This window comes from Scophthalmus maximus, chromosome 10 (assembly GCF_022379125.1).
Source record: "Scophthalmus maximus strain ysfricsl-2021 chromosome 10, ASM2237912v1, whole genome shotgun sequence".
Classification (NCBI taxonomy): Eukaryota; Metazoa; Chordata; class Actinopteri; order Pleuronectiformes; family Scophthalmidae; genus Scophthalmus; species Scophthalmus maximus.
In genome coordinates, this window is record NC_061524.1 from 6,852,625 (window position 1) to 6,872,500 (window position 19,876).

The window sequence follows — 19,876 nt, forward strand, 5'->3', positions numbered from 1 at the left end:
ATATACTTGAGTAAATTGTCATAAAATTTCCTGTAAATCCTTTTTTTTTGGGCCCTTGTAAACGATCACTACGAATGGACTGCGCTAAATCCTGCAAAAGTAGTGTCCAGCAGGAAGACTCTGCACTCCCCCCAATCATGTTCTCCTCCATGCACAAGCTTTCTTACTAACTGGACAGCAAACAATTGGAATGCAAACAGTGGCAGCTGGTGTCCTGTCTGCTCACCGAGGAGAGCGGCGCAGACAAATAACAACATGACTGCAATCGCTCAAAAGGGCAGTGTTCTGCTTGGAAGGAAATCAGCCTCCATTACTGGCTACTAGTCGGAGCCTGCATCAAAGAAGCTTCTTAAAAACACTGCAGTGAGGAGAGCACGTGAATGTCAAGGAAGAGAATGGCTGTGTAGTCAATGAAGAGGGACGACGAACCTGCGGAAGCTACCTCACAATACATGAATACGGGGGAAGGGTTCCTGCCAAGGTTCGTTGACCTTCCCCCAAAATAGGAATGATTCTAATTCTTTTTAAAAAATAAGGCTTCATTTCTGCATCCCACCTGCAGCCACCACGCCGTTTTATGGACAGTTGAATTTCAATTTATTATCTGAATTACCAGTGTCGGGGGTTGCGCTTTCACTTAAGCTTTCAAAACATCATCGCATGGTGTGTTATCATTGGCTACTTTGTGATTAAGATCAAATAGGCTGTTTACAGGCCCGACTGCCTATCACAGTACACCAGCGACAGCAATGGAGCTATTTTAAATTCCAGCTAGAACTTTTAAAAAAGTTCCAATCAACAAGCCCAAAGGCCCGACAATAATGATCTACTATTTTTATGGAGGAGAAAACTATGGATTTGAATTACCAAAAACAACAATGGATTATTGAGCCTGTCTGATCACATGCTGTGTGTGCAAGAATGTGTGTATCTGTGTGATTCCTCTGAACAGCCATACACTCGAGGCCGATGAGCGAAAAATATCAATACCGTCTGTCCTGTGTGTGTGTGTGTGTGTGTGTGTGTTTATGTGTGGGATATATCAATACCTTCTGTCTCACTGTGTGGAATCCCTGCTGGGCTACAGACTGTGCTATGTACAACTCTCTCACCAGTAATCTACTGTAGTATGTGTGTGTGTGTGTGTGTGTGTGTGTGTGTGTGTGTGTGTGTGTGTGTGTGTAGGCGCACATACATCCATGTGGGCTGGTGTGTTTGTTTGTGTGTCTGCCCATCCAGCCACCCATTATATGTGCCGTGTGACAAAGTTTCTTTTTCTTTTTTCTTTCTCTTCATTTGACGGACACACACACACACACACACACACACACACACACACACACACACACACACACACACACACACACACACACACACACACACACACACACACACACACACACACACACACACACACACACACACACACACACACACACACACACACACACACACACACACACACACAGAGAGAGACAAAGTAATGTATCTCATAAAGTTCTAATGACACAGCCCGGGCCTTTAAACTGTGTTTATAAATGTAATTAAATGGACTGGCCTTTGTAGAAGTATCCAAGCGCAATGCAGCAATGATCCAGTGTGTGTGCATGTGTGTATGAGCGAGTGTGTGTGTCCATTTGGAAGAGCGGTACTCATGATGGCAGGGACAGCCTCCACTTAACCCTAAACCGCCATGGTGAAATTACAGAGCATCCAAATTACAGCACTTATGTGAGCAGAGAGAGAGAGAGAGAGAAACAAGGGTTTGAAAGAGGAAACTTGGTCCTGACACACACACACACACACACACACACACACTCACTGACACAATTCTCAATGACTCAGCTTGTGGACTTCTTCTTGAAACCCTGAATGCAGAAACTTTCTTCCGACTGTTAATCTGTTGCAGGTTGGTGTTTGAATGTGGTCACTTCTGGTCGGTTTTGAAGAAACTTCTCGCTTCAGGACTCACGCAGCTATTTCACTGATTAGATCCTTTATCAGACACACAGTTTACCTCGATAAAGGAAATCACTTTATGTCAATGTGCTCCAAATCTGACAGCTTTGCAATCGTAAGGTTTCTTCAAGGTACACGACGCACGTTGGATTCTGCTCAGCAGAAGAGCCACGATAAATATGACCCTGGCTCAACTTCTGAGGCCCTGCAACACACCCTAATCCAGCAGGGCAACTGTGACCCGCGTGGGGCAATTCTACTGTCTGCACAGTGGTGACCTCAACAGGCCAAAACATCGTTGTCACTGTGATAATGTTTCCAGAGTTACAGCTGTATTTCTTTTCAAACCCGTCGATCTGTTTCTCTAACTGACCTTCCTGGAACAACCCCGTTCAAATCAGCAGCCTCATCTCCTTAGCGTCGACTGGAAGCATCGACTAAAGGCATGAATGAATCCATAGAAACGGTCACGATGGAATCGCTCCTCAGATACAGGTGGCGTTCAATCGTTCAAACAGTTCGAAGCAAACGACAGAATGAAGTGAAGACAAGATAAAGTTGTTACGCCATAGTGCTTGTGAAGTGTGATGTAATTGCTGAAAATCAGCACTAGGGTGAAAATGATCACAAATGATTTAAAAAAGTTGTAATGACGAAGATGTTTCTGCCCCAAAAATAGATTATCAACTTAGGAAAAAAAAAAAAAGTAATATCCAAAATCAGCTTTTTGTAACTTCAATCGCCAAAAATAAAGTGTGGGCAAAATCAGTTTCAAGTGTGAGGAATGTAATGAATTAGAAATTTTAATTAATACAAATATAATTTTTCCTAGGAGCGATTGCTCACACACATTCAAGACTTCCTCACGTCACAAAGCCCTGATGACACATGAGCACAAGCTCAGAGGAAGCTGGTTTTCTTTAGTATATGCAAAAGGCTGGTGGTCACTGAACACACACACACACACAGAGTATATAATAAAGCCAGTCTGGTATTGAGAGATCTGCAGGGACCTGCAACAGCTGCCAAGCAGGACAATTCAGTTATTAGTGTGTGTGTGTGTGTGTGTGTGTGTGTGTGTGTGTGTGTGTGTGTGTGTGTGTCTGAGTCTTGCAGTGACCACAGTGGGAGATCACTCTGAGCCGAGCAAACACCTCAGTTGGCCGGAGGCCCACACACACACACACACCCCTCCCACACACACACACACACACTCCCCTCCCACACACACACAAACACACCCCTCTCCCACACACACACACACACACACACACACACACACACACACACACACACACACACACACACACACACACACACTGCTTCCTCTCTTCATCTAATCCCTCCTCCGTTCAGCTGGTTTCATCCCTCCATCTGTCCATCAACATTGCATACAGGTGGCTGTCTTCTCTCTCTCTCTCTCTCTCTCTCTCTCTCTCTCTCTCTCTCTCTCTCTCTCTCTCTCTCTCTCTCTCTCTCTCTCTCTCTCTCTCTCTCTCTCTCTCTCTCTCTCTCTCTCTCTCTCTCTCTCTCTCTCTCTCTCTCTCTCTCTCTCTCTCTCTCTCTCTCTCTGTCTCCTCTTTCTCTTTTCCACACCTCCCACCTCCCACACATTTCACTGCCCCTTTTCGTCTTGATGATTTGCCAACAGAATGGAGAAGGAGAGGAGAGGAGTGGAGAGGAGAGGAGGAATCATGGAAATCAAGGAGGGGAGGGGGTAATGAAAGAGGAAAGGCACGGTGAGGGTGACTAAAATACACTCTCACACACCTTTGCTGCCCACACACACACACACACACACACACGCTCTACATTCACAACACGTGGACAAGTTGCGACCGAAGAAGTCAAAAACCAAGTCGCTCGTCTTTCCATTCAGTCCATCCATCGCTCTCACTTTCGCCTCATTGTTTTTCCTCCCCATATTCTTCCGTCCTTCCATCCATCCATCCCTCCACCTCTTTTAATCCTTTCATCCCCCCCTCCCAGGTGGGAAGCACTCAGCGCCGTCTCTTTAATTGTATTCATCCGGCAAGGCCAATCGATAGAGGACATATTTAATACAAATTTATGACTATTAGCCATCAGCGATAAAAAGCCTCTCTTTTTTTTCCTAGATAGCTCTTGCTTGTGGTGAAAGAGAAAAAGAGGAGGAGGAGGAGCAATGAGAGGAAATACAAAGGATCCTGCTTTTCACACAAACAGCCTCCCACCATCTCACTGTCCGGCCTTGGAGAGATATAGTTTAAGCTGCAGCAAAAAGGAAAAACATGAGAAATCTTTTTTTCCCCCTCTATTTTCAGACTAGGCTTGAACTTCAGGTGGGTCTCTGGTGCATTAGGAGTTGTATTCTCTTTTTGTTTCCTTTTTCCGGCATTTGATTTTAGTTCACAGTTCACAAGAGGATTTCACGGTTGACTCCAGAACAGCAGCATTTTTTTTTTTTTTGCGAGGATAATAAGTAAATCAACAGGTTATTTTTCAAATTTGAGTGATGAACTGATACTGAAGTCAGCATCATCTGCACACACTCAGGATGGAACCATTTCCATTGTGAAAAGGCAAACTCCTCCATGTCATTTGTAGTTGTCTGCACAAAGAATCTTCCCGCCAAAGGGCAAAAAGAGGTGAATATATGTGAGAAGGTTGAATTTACAGTTCCCAGATTTGGTCCCCCTTCCCTTGCCCACGTGAGACGAACAGCAAAGGGAGGGTTGCGATGAGATAAAGCACGGAGACAAACTCCCCTCCAGCAGTCCTTCACAGCCACGTCTACTTAACAAACACTGTAGTCTTGATTCATTAGAGCTGCAGTCGCTACACCCCGAGAGCCCTATCGATCCCCCAGACGTTTTCTGCAGGCCGGGGAGAAGAAGAAGAAGAAGAAAAAAACTGAGAGCAGAGGGAGAAAAGAGACGGAGAAACGGAGGGAGGGGAGCAAAAAAAAAAAAAAAAGGAGAAAAAAGAAAAAGGCCAGCGAGACAGGCTAAATATATGGCTCTGTTAATGCGAAGCGAGCAGCAGTTTACCTGCCTCTTTAAATTCATTCTACTGTGCAAGGCAGCTGTGACGGCTCCCGGAGAGAAAAGCCCCCCGCTCGTCGCCAAAGGAAATCTTTCGCCCTCCAAGAGAAACAAGGTGTGCATGGGCTGGAACCAAAGTCAGATGATGGAGAGATTTCTTTTTCTTTCTATATGTGTGCGTGCGTGTGTGAAACCACTGGTACCATCCACTGGAAAGGGAGTGACGGTTGGTATTTGTGGGGTTCAAGTCGTCCTCGGTGTGAAATGGATTTGCCCAGGTTATTCTGAACGACCGACTTTACCACCTTTACAGATATTTATATAAAATCGTGTTAAAACGCCAGAAAAGGGTGTCACAACCACTGATGTGGAAAGGAGAACATGTGGCCGCTCCAAAGTCGATCGCCAAATGCAATTGCTACCTTTGGCACGTGCATTGCAGAAGTCGTATTACCTGGATTTGTTTGTAACTAACCTTCATTTTCTCGATTTTATTTTTCTGGTTTCACATTCAATAGCTTTTGGTCTTGAACAGAGCTCAGCCTCCAAAAAAAAGAATTTGCAGCTCATACCATCGTTAATGTTAAATATGGATACAATATCGATAAGGGGGACGACTCACACTTCAGGAATATATTTAAGAATAAAAACATCTAGGGGTGCGAGGGTCGGGAACTACACTGGTCACCATCGCAGGACGAAGAAAATGCTCAGAAGTTCGACTGAGAAACAAAACAAAGGAAGCACACCATCCCCACGGTGTGGTACTCTCTGCGGCTGTGAGAGTGAAACCATGCCTGCGACCGGGCAACTTCTGCGCGAGTGTGCGGCGCAGGGCGACATTTCTGAATGATGGAAGACCTGTGATGGATGCTCCTGTTTGTGTGTGTGAAGTGGTATTCGTTTCATTTTGCGCACACAGACTGACACATGCCTGGGGCCTGGCCACCAGCAGCGGACAAAAAGGCCAGTAAATAATTGAGAAGTGTGAAAAGCGGGAGGAGAGAGAGAGAGAGAGAGAGAGAGAGAGAGAGAGAGAGAGAGAGAGAGAGAGAGAGAGAGAGAGGTGGAGCGGGGCGGAGGCATCTTATTGCACATGCATGTGACAAAGTTGTGTGAGCATTTCTGTTGTTGTTGTGTGTTTATGTGAGCCCAAAGATGCTCCATTAGTGATTTAGCCTGGCAGTCCCATCAGGCCCAGCATGGCCTAAGTGCTGCACCACACACTCCTAAACAACCCCACCCTCATGGGCGCAGCCCGGGTGCCCCACCCCACCCTCCACCAACCCTTATCCCACCTAGGACGACCTAGCAGCGCCTCTCAGCCTGGTCCAAAATACCACACACAAAGACATAGAGTAAACACGTAAACACGTAAACACACACACACACACACACACACACACACACACACACTCATGGTCCACTAATGACCAAACCCCGAACAGCTCCCAAACTGCTCTGAAAAGCTATTAGGAGAGGGCATTTTGTTGGCGAAGTGATTTTTTTTATTTTTTATATGCCATTAAAAGCCATGGATAAAATGGGCGTTCGCGTAAATACAGCCACAGGTCGGAGAGGGGGAATAGGCAAACGAGGATAATTGAGAAACCATACTTCCCCCTTGAGATCAAGGAAGAAGAGTGTCCACAGGTTGCTCTCTGTCAAAGTGAAGAGTGTGTAGAACAAACAAAAAGACTTTGGATTCCACAGAATTGATTTGATTTTTTTGTAATTTCTGACATCTTAAACGTTTTCATACTGAATCTGGATGTTCATGTGTGTTGTAATACTTTTACAGCCGATTTGGAACGGGATTAATATTACTAGAGCACGGGCGCCCTGATGGCGTGGGCGGCTCGTTGCATCACTCTCTTCCCTAATGTCCTGTCTGCTCTCGACTATGAACTACACAACAAGGAAGAAAATCTGAAACAGGGGACTTCAGGGGCGAGTGGGTACAAAACCTGTTTGCACAATGTTTTTACAGAAAGAGTCTGGAATGTGTTACTATCATATTTACTACTTGCACAGGGAATTAAAAAAAATATATCACATACAACTGTGTATGAACTTTTTTTGTACAAAATTTTCATTATAGGATGCAAACAATGGGAGGACAAATAAGCAAGCGCGCGCACACACACACGCACGCACGCACGCACGCACGCACGCACGCACGCACGCACGCACGCACGCACGCACGCACGCACGCACACACACACACACACACACACACACACACACACACACACACACACACACACACACACACACACACACACACACACACACACACACACACACACACACACACACACACACACACACACACACACGGGATTAAACTGCACATGCAATATTAAAGTCTAACCACCTGGACGATTTACAGTCAGCCACCAGGCCTTATGTCCATACACACCTGCACTGGACACCATGAATCATTATAAGCAGTTTTTGTCATTTTGAAACGTCTCTGTCTCTTTCTAATGTTATGGACGAGCTCTAGAACAGACTTTAAACATCTGCCGGGCTGTTTATTTCTCATATCATCCCTCCTTCTGTCTCGTGTCACTGTAACTTTGAATTCTCTGCACACACCGTGTTGCCCACTATTCTATACTGTTTGCTAATTTCAGGCGGTGCCGACACCCTTCGCACTCCCCTGCATGCCCAGATGTGCATTTTATAACCCTGACACTCGAATGCAGGCAGGTAGAAAAATAGCTCAGGTTCCGGGATAAACTGGCCCCATTCCTCGCATGCGGAGAGCGCCGGTAATCACGCCAGGTCAAGTTCAGACACGATGTAGAGCGGAAAGCGCGGCGACGCAACTTCTTTCCTAGAGATGGTACGCCTGGCGTACCTGTTTATGTCCGGGCCCTCTGCCTCTCTCGCTGCCTCCTCCCTTTTCTTGTCTTCACTTTTACTATTCAGTCTGTTTTTGTCTCCTTCAGAACAGGAAAAAAAGAGGGTGAAAAACATAGATCACTCATCATCCAACAAGCACACACACACACACACACACACACACACACACACACACACACACACACACACACACACACACACACACACACACACACACACACACACACACACACACACACACACACACACACACACACACACACACACACACACACACACACACACACACACACACACCCACTCCTGGACCAAACCTTGTTCAGCATTAACAGCTACTCATTCAGCACTTCAGCAGTATTTTCTATGGCCTCGTGATAAAAGAACGTGAAAGAACACGAGTAAGAAAGAGGAAACATTCAGACGCTCTCAGGGTCTCACACGCACACACACACACACACAGAGACAGACAGACACACACACGGAGACACACACAGTATCTTTAGGATGTCTTTCTCCTCATTAGCCCTTAACAATCCACAAGGCCACCATATTCATAACAGCTGTTAGGCAATCTTTAGAAAAATGCTTCCTGATGAGAAGGTCACTCAGCCCATGGGAAAAACCTGTTAGTGTTCAGGGCCTCAGTCCTGCAGAATCTGGGAATGGCCACACAGGACCCCAAAAAAGTAAATATTTCCCGCAATTTTTTTTTTAACAATATTTACCGCACTGATGCCGCCAAAGTCACCCATCACACTGCAAGACTGACTGTTGTGTGACGCCGCTGTGAACTGAACCATAAACCTGCTTTAATAATTCTGTAAAGACACTATGAGCGGGACCTTATGCTGTGTGGCAGAAAACAAACACGTTTTCTTTTAACATTTTATTGATTCGTTCACTATCAACTTGCCAAATAAGCAAATTAACAACATATCCTCGCAAAAAAAATTAAAAAAGCAATCCAACCGCAATTACACATTTGCTAGATCCGTTTACACGTTTGCTAGATCCGTCTTGCTGTTTCCCATGAGACAGGTGAAGCAGGCGCTAGATGAGCTCTGGAAGCATCTCTCTGTGAGGAGGCAGTCACATTAAAACGAATGCGCCAGGTTGCTTTTCAGTGGTTGTCATGTCGGTCCAGCAGATATGACGGACGGTATGATGCCGGACTTTTCAAGAATTTGCATCCAGTCACAATGTAAAGGTTAATGTTGTCTTTCACTGGCATTAGACGACATAAAACATAGTCATCAAAGCCTCCAATATCACAGTTCTTCCTTTTCTGGCAGTGAAGTTGATTGGTCGAATGATTGAGTGATGAAAGCATCAAATGCCCGTCATTAGTTTTGGGGCATGACGGATTTATGGACCACCGCAACCAAATCAGAAAAAAAGCAGAACTTTTTTCCTTTCCCTACTGAATAGATACATTTCAAAGTTTTTACATATCCATCAAGATGAATATAATTGTGTTGATTACAACACTGTAAAAGGAGTACTGTCTAGTCATTCTTCGTGGGAGCTCCAGGTGCAACTGCCCCACATTAATGATCGCTCAGTTCCACTAACTCTCTGCCAAAGAGATGAACATTGCTGACGGTGAGGGGTTGTTTTTTTCTTCTTCTTACTAGAGCTACAAAGACACTGCAGAGTTATATATTCCTGTAGTTATCACAGAGGTGAATGACTCAAAACCTGGACACATAAAAACCGCTATCTGTGCGGCTGGGGTGGAGGGGAAAATATGTCCCCTGGCATTTCATAACTTCTCACGTGACCCACGTGCCTGTGGCAGAACATACAGCAGTGTGTCAGGTACACAAATGAATATTTCCTTACCACAAGCTATGCTTTTTTTTCCCCCCCTACAGATGGGCCAGTCCCGGACACCGTAAAATCCTGCAACACAAAAACAGTTTTTCAATTGCGACATTTCTTCTTTTTTTTTCGCAGATCTGCTGCCTGCCCCTGTAAACTATACGCCACCATATCTCTCTCTCTCTCTCTCTCTCTCTGTCTCTGTCTCCGTGTCCCCCGCCCTCTCCCCTCTCCCCTTTCCCCATTCCGCGCAGCTAAGCCTTGTAAATCAAGTTGAAACATAGCTCTGCATGTGTGTGTGTGTGTGTGTGTGTGTATACACACATATATATATATATACATACTGCATGTTGCCTACTAACTGCTGCCAAAAAATGTGCCCCCCCCCCCTCACAGTTACCTCCCTATACATCTGCCTATAGGAGGAGGAAGAGCCAGAGCGGAGGAAGGCGTGCATGTGTGAGTGTGTGTGGGATTAAGTCGGCGCTATCTGTCAGGGTCATGAGGGTTGAAGGAACATATCCTGGACGCTTATCTGGAGCGGTGCAGGGAGAGAGAAAAACGAACCACTCTGCAGGTTCTTTTTGTTTCTTTATGTAGAAGGAAAGAAAGAAGGAACAACTGTATTTCAAAAGGACGGCCTGTAGCTTAGCTCCGCGTTTTGGGTGTTTCCGTGAAAATAAAGGCACTTCATGTCAATTGTACAGAAGTCCAAAATATTCCCAACGCTGCCCCCGGTGGATAGTACACAGACAGCAGCCTCACACTCTGTCGACGCATTCGTTCCTTTCACAAATTCAAACATGCATTCATAGTCACAGGCTGTCAAAGATTTTTCACAGATTTGTATTTGAATCGAAGAGAATCTGAGTAGAAAAAATGAAAGGGATTTTTACTTGTATGACTTAATGAGTGTCGGTGTGTTGCAGGATGGCAGTGGCACATTTCTACACCAGGTTCACGGTTCATCGCTTTACTCTGCAATTTAACCTTAACAACAAAGGCAGGATTGTTGTTAAAAGACAGAGATCATGGACACGTGCCTTTTAATAATGATCAGAATATTATTATTTGTTGGAGAGAGAGAAAAAAAAAAATACAGTTAGACTGTAAAATATATCACAGTATATCACCAAGCGTTCTGATGACTGGTGAATATTATGGGCAAAATATCATTTTCTAAATGTTTCGAAAAACTTATGCTATTGGTAATGAGCGTTGCATTTATCACAGGTAAGAAAATAACACTGTCCCACTTTATATCCCGTGCGACAGTCCATGTGTCAGGGGAGGGAGCCACAGTTAGTGTTTCAGTCTCTGAAACTCAATATAAATTTAGTTTTCAAAAGACTCGTGTGATGTGAGCTTGTTATTACAGCTCCGTGCTCACAGCTTCTATGTTAAAACCAATTTAATCCAACACTTGTGGTACTGACTGATTTTTTTGGTGCGCGATAGAGAGGGAGTGTGTGTGTGTGTGTGTGTGTGTGTGTGTGTGTGTGTGTGTATGTGCGAGGGGAGAAAGTGTCAAAAGCGTGCCATATTTAGGCCAGACTGGCACACAGTGAAGACACCGGCTGGCTGTTGCTTTTCACACATCGCACCGACTCTTTCTGCCATCTGCCCTCCATCTTTGTCTCAGTGTGTCGCTCTCTTTTCCTCCGTCCTTCTCTCCAAAAGCTGTCGCCCTCTCTGCCTGGCCGATGCCGACTCGGCTACGACCTCCCACCGCCTCCTATCTCCCCTTTTTTCTCACCATTAAACAGCACCTCAAGGAGGCGGCGTATCTCACCGAAAACCCCCCGACGGCCATCACAGGTCTGTAAATACCCGTTACAGGCCTTAAAATGGCTCCTGTTTAAATCTTTCCCCCCTCACAAATGGTGTAATATCAGGAGTGAAAGGCACTGACGAAGTGGCAATATGTGTCAGAGGGCTGCTGGCCACGGATAAAAAGAAGAAGAAGAAGAAAGAAACAGAGAGAATCTTTCTCATGGTCTGCTGGTATATTTAGACTAGACAACCAGAACGCAAACCACGGTGACTCACACACATAGAAGAGATTACACACACACACACACACACACACACACACACACACACACACACACAGAGACACACACACACACACACACACACACACACACACACACACACACACACACACACACACACACACACACACACACACACACACACACACACACACACACACACACACACACACACACACACACACACACACACACACACAGAGACACTAAAATCACTCCCATCACAGGAAGACATGTTTGGCCTCATCAGCCAGTCACGTTTTTTCACTACCTGTTCCTGTCAGACCAGGTGTGTGCGTGTGTGTGTGTGAATGTAAAAGAAGTGTGAAAGAGGAAGTGTGTGATAGTAGTTGGCAGGTGTCTGCAGTCAGCCCTGTCGCTGGTCATAGCTTGATGAGTTCAAGTGACCCAGTCAAAATGGGAAATGTTATTTTAGCTTGGCAAATGAGGCAAAACTGAAACCGAAAAATAAAAAATAAAAATAATCAGCTTGGTTGTTAAATATCTGTGGCCAAATTGTTTCATAAAATCATAAAGTAGGATAACAAATCCGGCGGCAAATGTAATGCAGCACTCGAGTACAACATTTCCATAAAGCTGAGAGAAGGATTTTTAAAAAAGCTTGATCATATAATTTTTCCAAACTGCATCATAACCCTGTGTTAAATGCCGGTCATATTTTCAAATCCATGCCCTCGACTTTAATGTAAATTTTCTCAGAACCCAGGTTTATCATCAGAAAGCTCTTCCAGAGACACAGAAGACACCACACAGCCGTCTCTACAGTCATACTCCACATAAGTACACCATAAATGGTGGATTGCCCTTTAATAGACTTCACTGATGATCAAATTCAATCCAAACAACAATACAAATACGACAAAAGCAGATTTTCACCTGTAACCCATGAGCTTCATTATTGGATGACGACTGAAAAAAAGTTGTCCATGAACTAACCAAACTCTGTCCACTGAGGAAAACCATGAGACGCTACTGAAAGATCCCAAAAAAGTGAGTAAGTGGACTTTGAATAACACTCAACAAACTCTTCAGTATGAAAGTAGCCCATAAAACTTCATAGCTGTAATAAACATGAACTGAAGTGTGGGCCTGTATTATGAATGATAACTTATTTTTTTTGTGGTTAATACAGCATGTCAGCAGTCAGTAACGTATCTGTATTTATTAACGTATACTTCATTTACCACTTTCTTCTCATCCTGTGTGTGCTGCCGACTCTAGTTCCTCATCACCTCGTCGTACTTCAACACAGAATGATGAGCACTGGAGAATAATATTGGCCAATCGATACGGTCGACTGTAACCGTACTTGTGCTCGACGCCGCATCCGCGGAACCCGGCAGTGTGTATTTATCTCATTAGCACCTGCAGACTGCGGCTCAACACAGGTTTGACCTCCGCGGCTAACAACATTAGCATACCACACATAAAAAGCCATAGCACTCCTGTGACCCCTGCCTGAGACCAGCAGCCCTCCGCTGTGGCCAGGTTTGTCGAGCTAATTAACCCTGTTAATCTAAATGGGCGCTGGGTCAGTGTGTGTGTCTGTGTGTGTGTGTGTGTGTGTGTGTTCGGTATATAACTGGCTAACCCCAGCAGATGAGCATTCACCCCATTCACAGACCCCTTTTTTTTCTTTTTGCTGGCAGCCTGCCGTCTGACTTGGCAGACGCACAATCGCATGGGGTTCTGGTGTGTGTGCACGCGTGTGTGTGCGCGTGCGTGTGTGTGTGTGTGTGCGTGTGAGCCTGTGCGTGATTGCACAGGGGATGGAGGATTATGGATGTTGAACATACACACGCAAATGAGCACAGGGCCCAACTGGTCTGCATGGCGCGTGCGTCTGTGTTGTAATAAAGCCAGCAATGTTTTACTGGCCCGCTGACACAGTGCATAAAAAGATCAGTGGGCCAAATCCATTAGTGGTATAATTGCATTACATGGTAAATATTCCTAAAAGGTCAATATCTCCATTTGAAACATCACCATCACCGCAGAGCGCCGCGATGGAAACAGGAACTCGGGGCTTTTTATTGAAGCCGGGGGCACGAATTCCACTTCTGAGGAATCTATCACGGCAAAAGATTTGGCCGCCCGTCTCCGTCCGAGCCGGCGTCAGCCATGTGGTGGTTCGACGGAGGATAGTATCACACGTGAGGATTGCCAGTATCCCAAAATTATATCGCTCAATAATAAACTTTAAAGAAAAAAAAAGAAGGGGCCTCCGGGGGATTATTTCCTCTGATATTTGGTTTGCGACATAACTACTGAATCAAAAGAAAGACCAGTCTTAAATTCCTCCTTCCTCCTTCGTGTCCTGTTCAGACGCGCACAGCGTTGATCAATGCGACAGCGCTGTCAGGGTCGGGCTCCTTTGAACCACGGTTGCACGCGGCTCACGCTCTCTCCGGCCTCGACGAGCATATCGCTGCCAGGGAGAGTCAACTTACAATGCGAACAAACAATGTGATATTTGTGCGGAAGAACAGTGAGCTCGAGAGACAGAGCAGAGGGCGAGTGTGAACCGGGCGAGCGTGTGGGCTTATGTAAAGTCATGCTGTGTAATTATATTGTGTAATATTGAAGCATATCGAATGGCGTCTGTGTGTACAGTGAAGACAGGGGATTAAAACAGTTAAACATGGGTTGAACCTTCTCTCTGATGATCACGAGTGTGTTGATCTTCACAAATACCACAATGTACCGCTGCTAACTGGCAGTTTTGCTTCACATTATGAATCAACCAGTTAAGAAGCCAATAACTGATAAAGATGTTTCCCCCCACTGAGGTCGGGGAAGTGTGGGAAGAAAACCTAAAAAAAAATAAAAAAAAGGGAACACACAAAGGCTGCAAAGAAGACATAACATAGTGTACAGTGTGTACACACAAACACACACACAGCCTTCAGGCTATTGTCCTCCACATTTAGGTCAGGCTGCAACTTCTCACACACACACACACACACACACACACACACACACACACACACACACACACACACACACACACACACACACACACACACACACACACACACACACACACACACACACACACACACACACACACACACACACACACACACACACACACACACACACACACACACACACACACACACACACACACACACACACACACACACACACGCCCCAGGAGGCTCTCCTCACCTGCAAAGAGGCCAGTTTGGACACAGTGTCAAAGATTAAACCTGTGTTTTATCTCAGAGAAAAGGGGGCTGCTTGGGGGACTGTGTGTGTGTGTGTGTGTGTGTGTGTGTGTGTGTGTGTGTGTGTGTGTGTGTGTGTGTGTGCGTGTTCACTCAGTCCTTTAAACCAGAGGGCAGAGGGTCACTGGAGATTACACTTTTTTTCTCACACACACACACACACACACACACACACACACACACACACACACACACACACACACACACACACACACACACACACACACACACACACACACACACACACACACACACACACACACACACACACACACACACACACACACACACACACACACACACACACACACACACAGCTGCCCTTCTCTGTGTGTGCGGTCAAGTAGAAAGGTGGATCTGTGTCAGGTAGCAAGGGTATTTACTGTTACTGAGACAAGCAGGCCGAGAAAACACAGACACAGCAGAGTGTGGGGGGGGGGCACTAAAACCAAGTGGTGGAGGAGGGAAAGGACGAGTAGCGACGCTACGAAGGCATCAGCGGTCAACAGAATGCAGCCATGTGCAACGTCAGGGAGAGAGAGATAGAGCGGTTCATGTGTCAAAAGGGCAGAAACAAAGCTTTGTTTGTACACTAAAGGCAGGTTGTTGTCACATTGAGGACAACACGCATTCACGCATACGCACAGGATTGGGATAAAATGGAGGATAAATATAGATAGGAATTCAAATTCCAAAGTGTTGTGTCCGAGTGTGTGCGAGTCCTCGTGCGGACAATCTGCTCACACCGCCGACAGCTACGCCGTGACAGCGGCCTTTATGCTCGTTTATCATTCCAAACTAGCGCCATCATATCTAAAAAAAAGGACAAAATAAAAAACACATTTCCCACCAGCCGCTGCCCACAGCGATGACCAACATGTTCTGTCCAAGATGAAACAAGCAGGACTTTCCACCCGGGACGCACGTTCTCTACCTCTGATCCTCGACAGTTTGATTAAAGGGACATTTTCCTTCATATAAACATCTGTTTCGCTGCTGCCCGGGTGAAACGCAATGAGTGATTCCCTCCTCTAATGCCGACTCTTTCTGACTTTTATGATCTTTATCCTCTGAAACAAGAAGCTCGTAAATGATTTTTTTAAAAAAACAAACAACTCTTGTTTCTACGGGTGATGAGTTTATCTCCATCTGCGTCTGATTATCTGCGTTCCTCCGTCAAACAATAACCGTGCGTGTTCAGAGGGGAAACCTCTTTTTATCTGCGGTCCCAGAACTTCATGAAAGCTATTGATAAAGACGGAACATGATGACTAGGTGTCCAGGAGTGTGCTCGTGTGATGGAGGGGGCAGCAGATTAACAGAAGGTGAGGGAGTTTGAAATCATGCGTCAAGATATCGCGCGGGCTTCGAGACGGACGCCTTGTGCCCTGAGAAACCTCACCGTGGGGAAAATAACACTCGGATTCATTGATTCTAAATTACCCAGACTTGGTGGAAAAGGGCCTCCATAAAAAAAATACCTGGACGATAACTGATCTCCAATGAATTTGAAATGTCAAACAAAGAAAAGCTTGACTCGGGTCAGAGGTGGATAAATCAGTGACGGCTAATTCCATAAAGACAGGGAAAAAATAAAAAAGCGGGTTAAAGAGAAGTAACATCCTGAAAAATATCTTGTATCCTGAATGAGTGGCAGAGACCAAAAAAAAAAAGCAGAAAGACTGATCCCTGGCCTTTTTGTTCATCTCTTACTTTTCTCTTATTTATTTATTTATTATCCGTGCTCTCCTGCCACACGGCCCGGGGGGGGGGGGGGGGGGGGGGGGGGGGGGGGGGGGGGGGGAGAGCGAGGGACCACAGGTGCTCGGGTGAATCCGATGGACATCCGCAATTTATCATTCATACGCCGCTGACGGCAGGCCAGGCCGGAATATGGCACGGTAAACACAAACCATAGATCATTCACAGACACAGATACACACGGGCAGCGGCAGTACGCAGATGAACACGCACGGACACACACACACACATACATAAATATATATCTTTGAAGACAGATGCTTTTATGTGTACACGGAGCTGGACGTGGGTCACATCACAACATGGCTCCTTCAGCGTGGCGTAGATATCTTTTTCTCTGCGTCTCTTCATTCCACTTTATCTTTGTCTCTCTCTGGGAAGCTCGTCTCCCTCCCTCACGCGTTTCCTTTTTTTCTGGAAGACGAAACACTTAAAAGTGCGGCGATGCCACCCTCCCATTCATGAAAAACAAGAAATAGATTTGGCTTTTTCGTCCCTGCGGAGTGCCAGCATTTATTTCTCCGGGACAATTATAGCTCAATCTGACGGCCCTTTTTTTTCCCACAGGTATAAATACAAACTCCAAACTTTTAATCCAGGCTTTAGAGGGGATATATCTCAGTGGGACATCACTGCTGGCCTGCATCTGCCAGAGCGAGCTGGGAGCTGATTTCTGTGTTTACATAAGATTAGAGCGCGGGGAGAAGAGAAGGTGGCCCATGTGGTAGCTCCGAGCCAAGAAGCTCTCATTTTTAATGCAGCAAATACTGCCACAAACAGCCTGCAGGAGCGGAGCTGAGGACAGATATAGCCAACGGAAGGAACAGTAAGTTACACCTCTTACAAGCCTTCGGGCTGTGTGTGTGTGTGTGTGTGTGTGTGTGTGTGTGTGTGTGTGTGTGTGTGTGTGTGTGTGTGTGTGTGTGCGTGCGTGTGAGTGAATGTGTGTGTGTTCATTATGGGTGCACTGGCCTGCCTATGCAAAGTGTCCTAACGCCTAATGAAAACCACCATCTTTCCTTAACCCTACCCAAACCATTTATCCTACGCAAACTATAGCACAAATTAATAATCGTTTAAATGCTTTCACCGCCTCAGAGGACGACGTGGTGTTGTGGGGAACGCAAACCTCTGACACCATGACTTTGGGCGTGGAAAGTTTGGGAACCTGCTGGTCCTGGTCTCTGGTGAGACAATCGTGAACCTTGCACACTCGCCACCCATCGACATCCTCTGCTGCAGGTCAGCTGAACACAAACATGACCGCCAAGCGACGGGGTTGCTTTCAAAATAACTCAAAGGGTGGCGCATACATGTGCACATCAAAATGTGCAGGCGATCCCCTCTCTTAACGTGCCGATGGAGAGATTATGAACGCGAGGTGACGGATACAGTGAGATAGGAGCTGCGTCAGTCTAACTGGACCTCCAGCATGGCCGCGGGAGGGCACGTTACATAAGGCGACTGTGTGTTTGCGACATGTGTTTTCTGTCTGAACTTACACAGTAGGTGCAGGTTCATGTTGCATGTACTTTAAGGGCCTACACTGCAAACATGAACTCCACACCACCACCACACCCTATATCACATGGCACGCACACACGCACACACGCACACACGCACACACACGTGCGCACGCACTGTACTTGACATCCAGTGTACACCCACTGACCCCTGGTAAATGACCACGTGACTAAAGCAGAATAACTGCATGTCTGTACTCACGCATATGCCCGGTTACAACACGCCAATGTTTCCTGTGTATGTGCATCTTCGAGCCATTATTGTGAAACTCGAATGGTTATGATTTGTTTCTGTGTTGACCACAAAGGGCTACATGCAACACTGGCACACTGAGATCCCTGTTATGTCATGAGCGACTATAATAGATTCAAAATAATATTTTCACCCTTTGCTCAAGCCTGCAAAGTATAAGCAGCATAGATGGATGGATGGACGTTCACCGTTCTCCTGTGAATGCAACCCTCATTACACAGGAAAACATTTGTGCCATTTCCTGGTAGCATTAATGTGCTACAGGCAAAAGCTATAGACAACGCAGCCGTCTTGCATGGGTGACAGATCGTGAGGCGGACAATGTCAAATACAAAACACGTTTTACGTAACATTTTACGATATTGTCAAATTTAGTTTCCGTATCGAAGCCATATTTACATATGGCATCTTTGCAGTGCATATGTCTACATGTTTGAAATCAATCTAGATCCAAAGGCCTCCGCTTCGCCCTGAAGTCGTGAGGACATGTGTATGAACTCATGGACTTCATGGCCTGTTTCCTGTCACACAACTTTCACTTTCCACGTGTGACCTTTGCACCCGCGTACTGTGTCTCCCCAAACAACACGATAGAAGAGGACGAGCACATGCCTCGTCATATGGGGGGGGGAGGGAATAAGAAATCAGGCAAAGGTGAGTGAGGCAGCGTGTTTATGGTTGAGGTGCCCAACATCCGGAAAAGTCCACTACCAAACTAGCCGTTTTAGTACGAGAGAAATATCTATTAATCTGACAACGACGACAACCATCAAAGGAGACGCAGCAACGCAACGCTCGTCTGACGTGGTCGTGCCCTTCAGCAAGGCATCAAACCTGCTGAACCTGCTCGGCAGCCAACAGCAGCAGTAACCTGGCAGTGTAAATTTACAGCAAGTGTGTTATACCCCCCCCCCGCCCGTCCCCCCTCCCTCCTGCTGCACCTCCTGACCCCGACTGTTGCTGTAAATATCAATGTGCTCCTGCACTGTCAACTCACGCTCAGTTACACAAGCAGCGGTTCCACGAAGGTTAAAAATATGTATATTTTACTTCCTCCTTCTTTCTGCCTTGTCTATCCGTCTCCTTCCTCTCTCTCTCTCTCTCTCTCTGCTTCTCGAGGTGCAGGGCTCGGCGGGTCAGGGGCATTAGTGGAAATCTGCTGTAATTTTCTTTCTTTTCGATGAACAGTTGCTTTTTCTATCTTTCTTTTTTAGCTTTTCTTTTTCTTCTTCTTCTTCTTCTTCTTCTTCTTCTCAAACCCTACATGGCACACGTTCTGTGCCAGCAAACCAGTCAGAACTGGTCCTGGTGTGTGTGTGTGTGTGTGTGTGTGTGTGTGTGTGAGTGAGTGTGTGTCACA

At 45.9% G+C, this 19,876-nt stretch overlaps 1 protein-coding gene across 4 annotated transcripts in view; it reads right to left on the reverse strand.

Moving 5' to 3' along the window:
- The window catches only part of bcl11aa (BAF chromatin remodeling complex subunit BCL11A a), a 48,517-nt gene that overhangs the window by 11,386 nt on the left and 17,255 nt on the right, over positions 1-19,876 (reverse strand). For 2 of the 4 annotated variants that reach the window (XM_035607113.2, XM_035607112.2), the window contains exon 3: positions 9,696-9,755. The exons of the other annotated variants lie outside the window; for them this stretch is intronic. In XM_035607113.2, the coding sequence (XP_035463006.1) occupies positions 9,696-9,755 (60 nt within the window). The remainder of the gene's footprint in view (positions 1-9,695; positions 9,756-19,876) is intronic. 4 annotated transcript variants of the gene reach the window in all.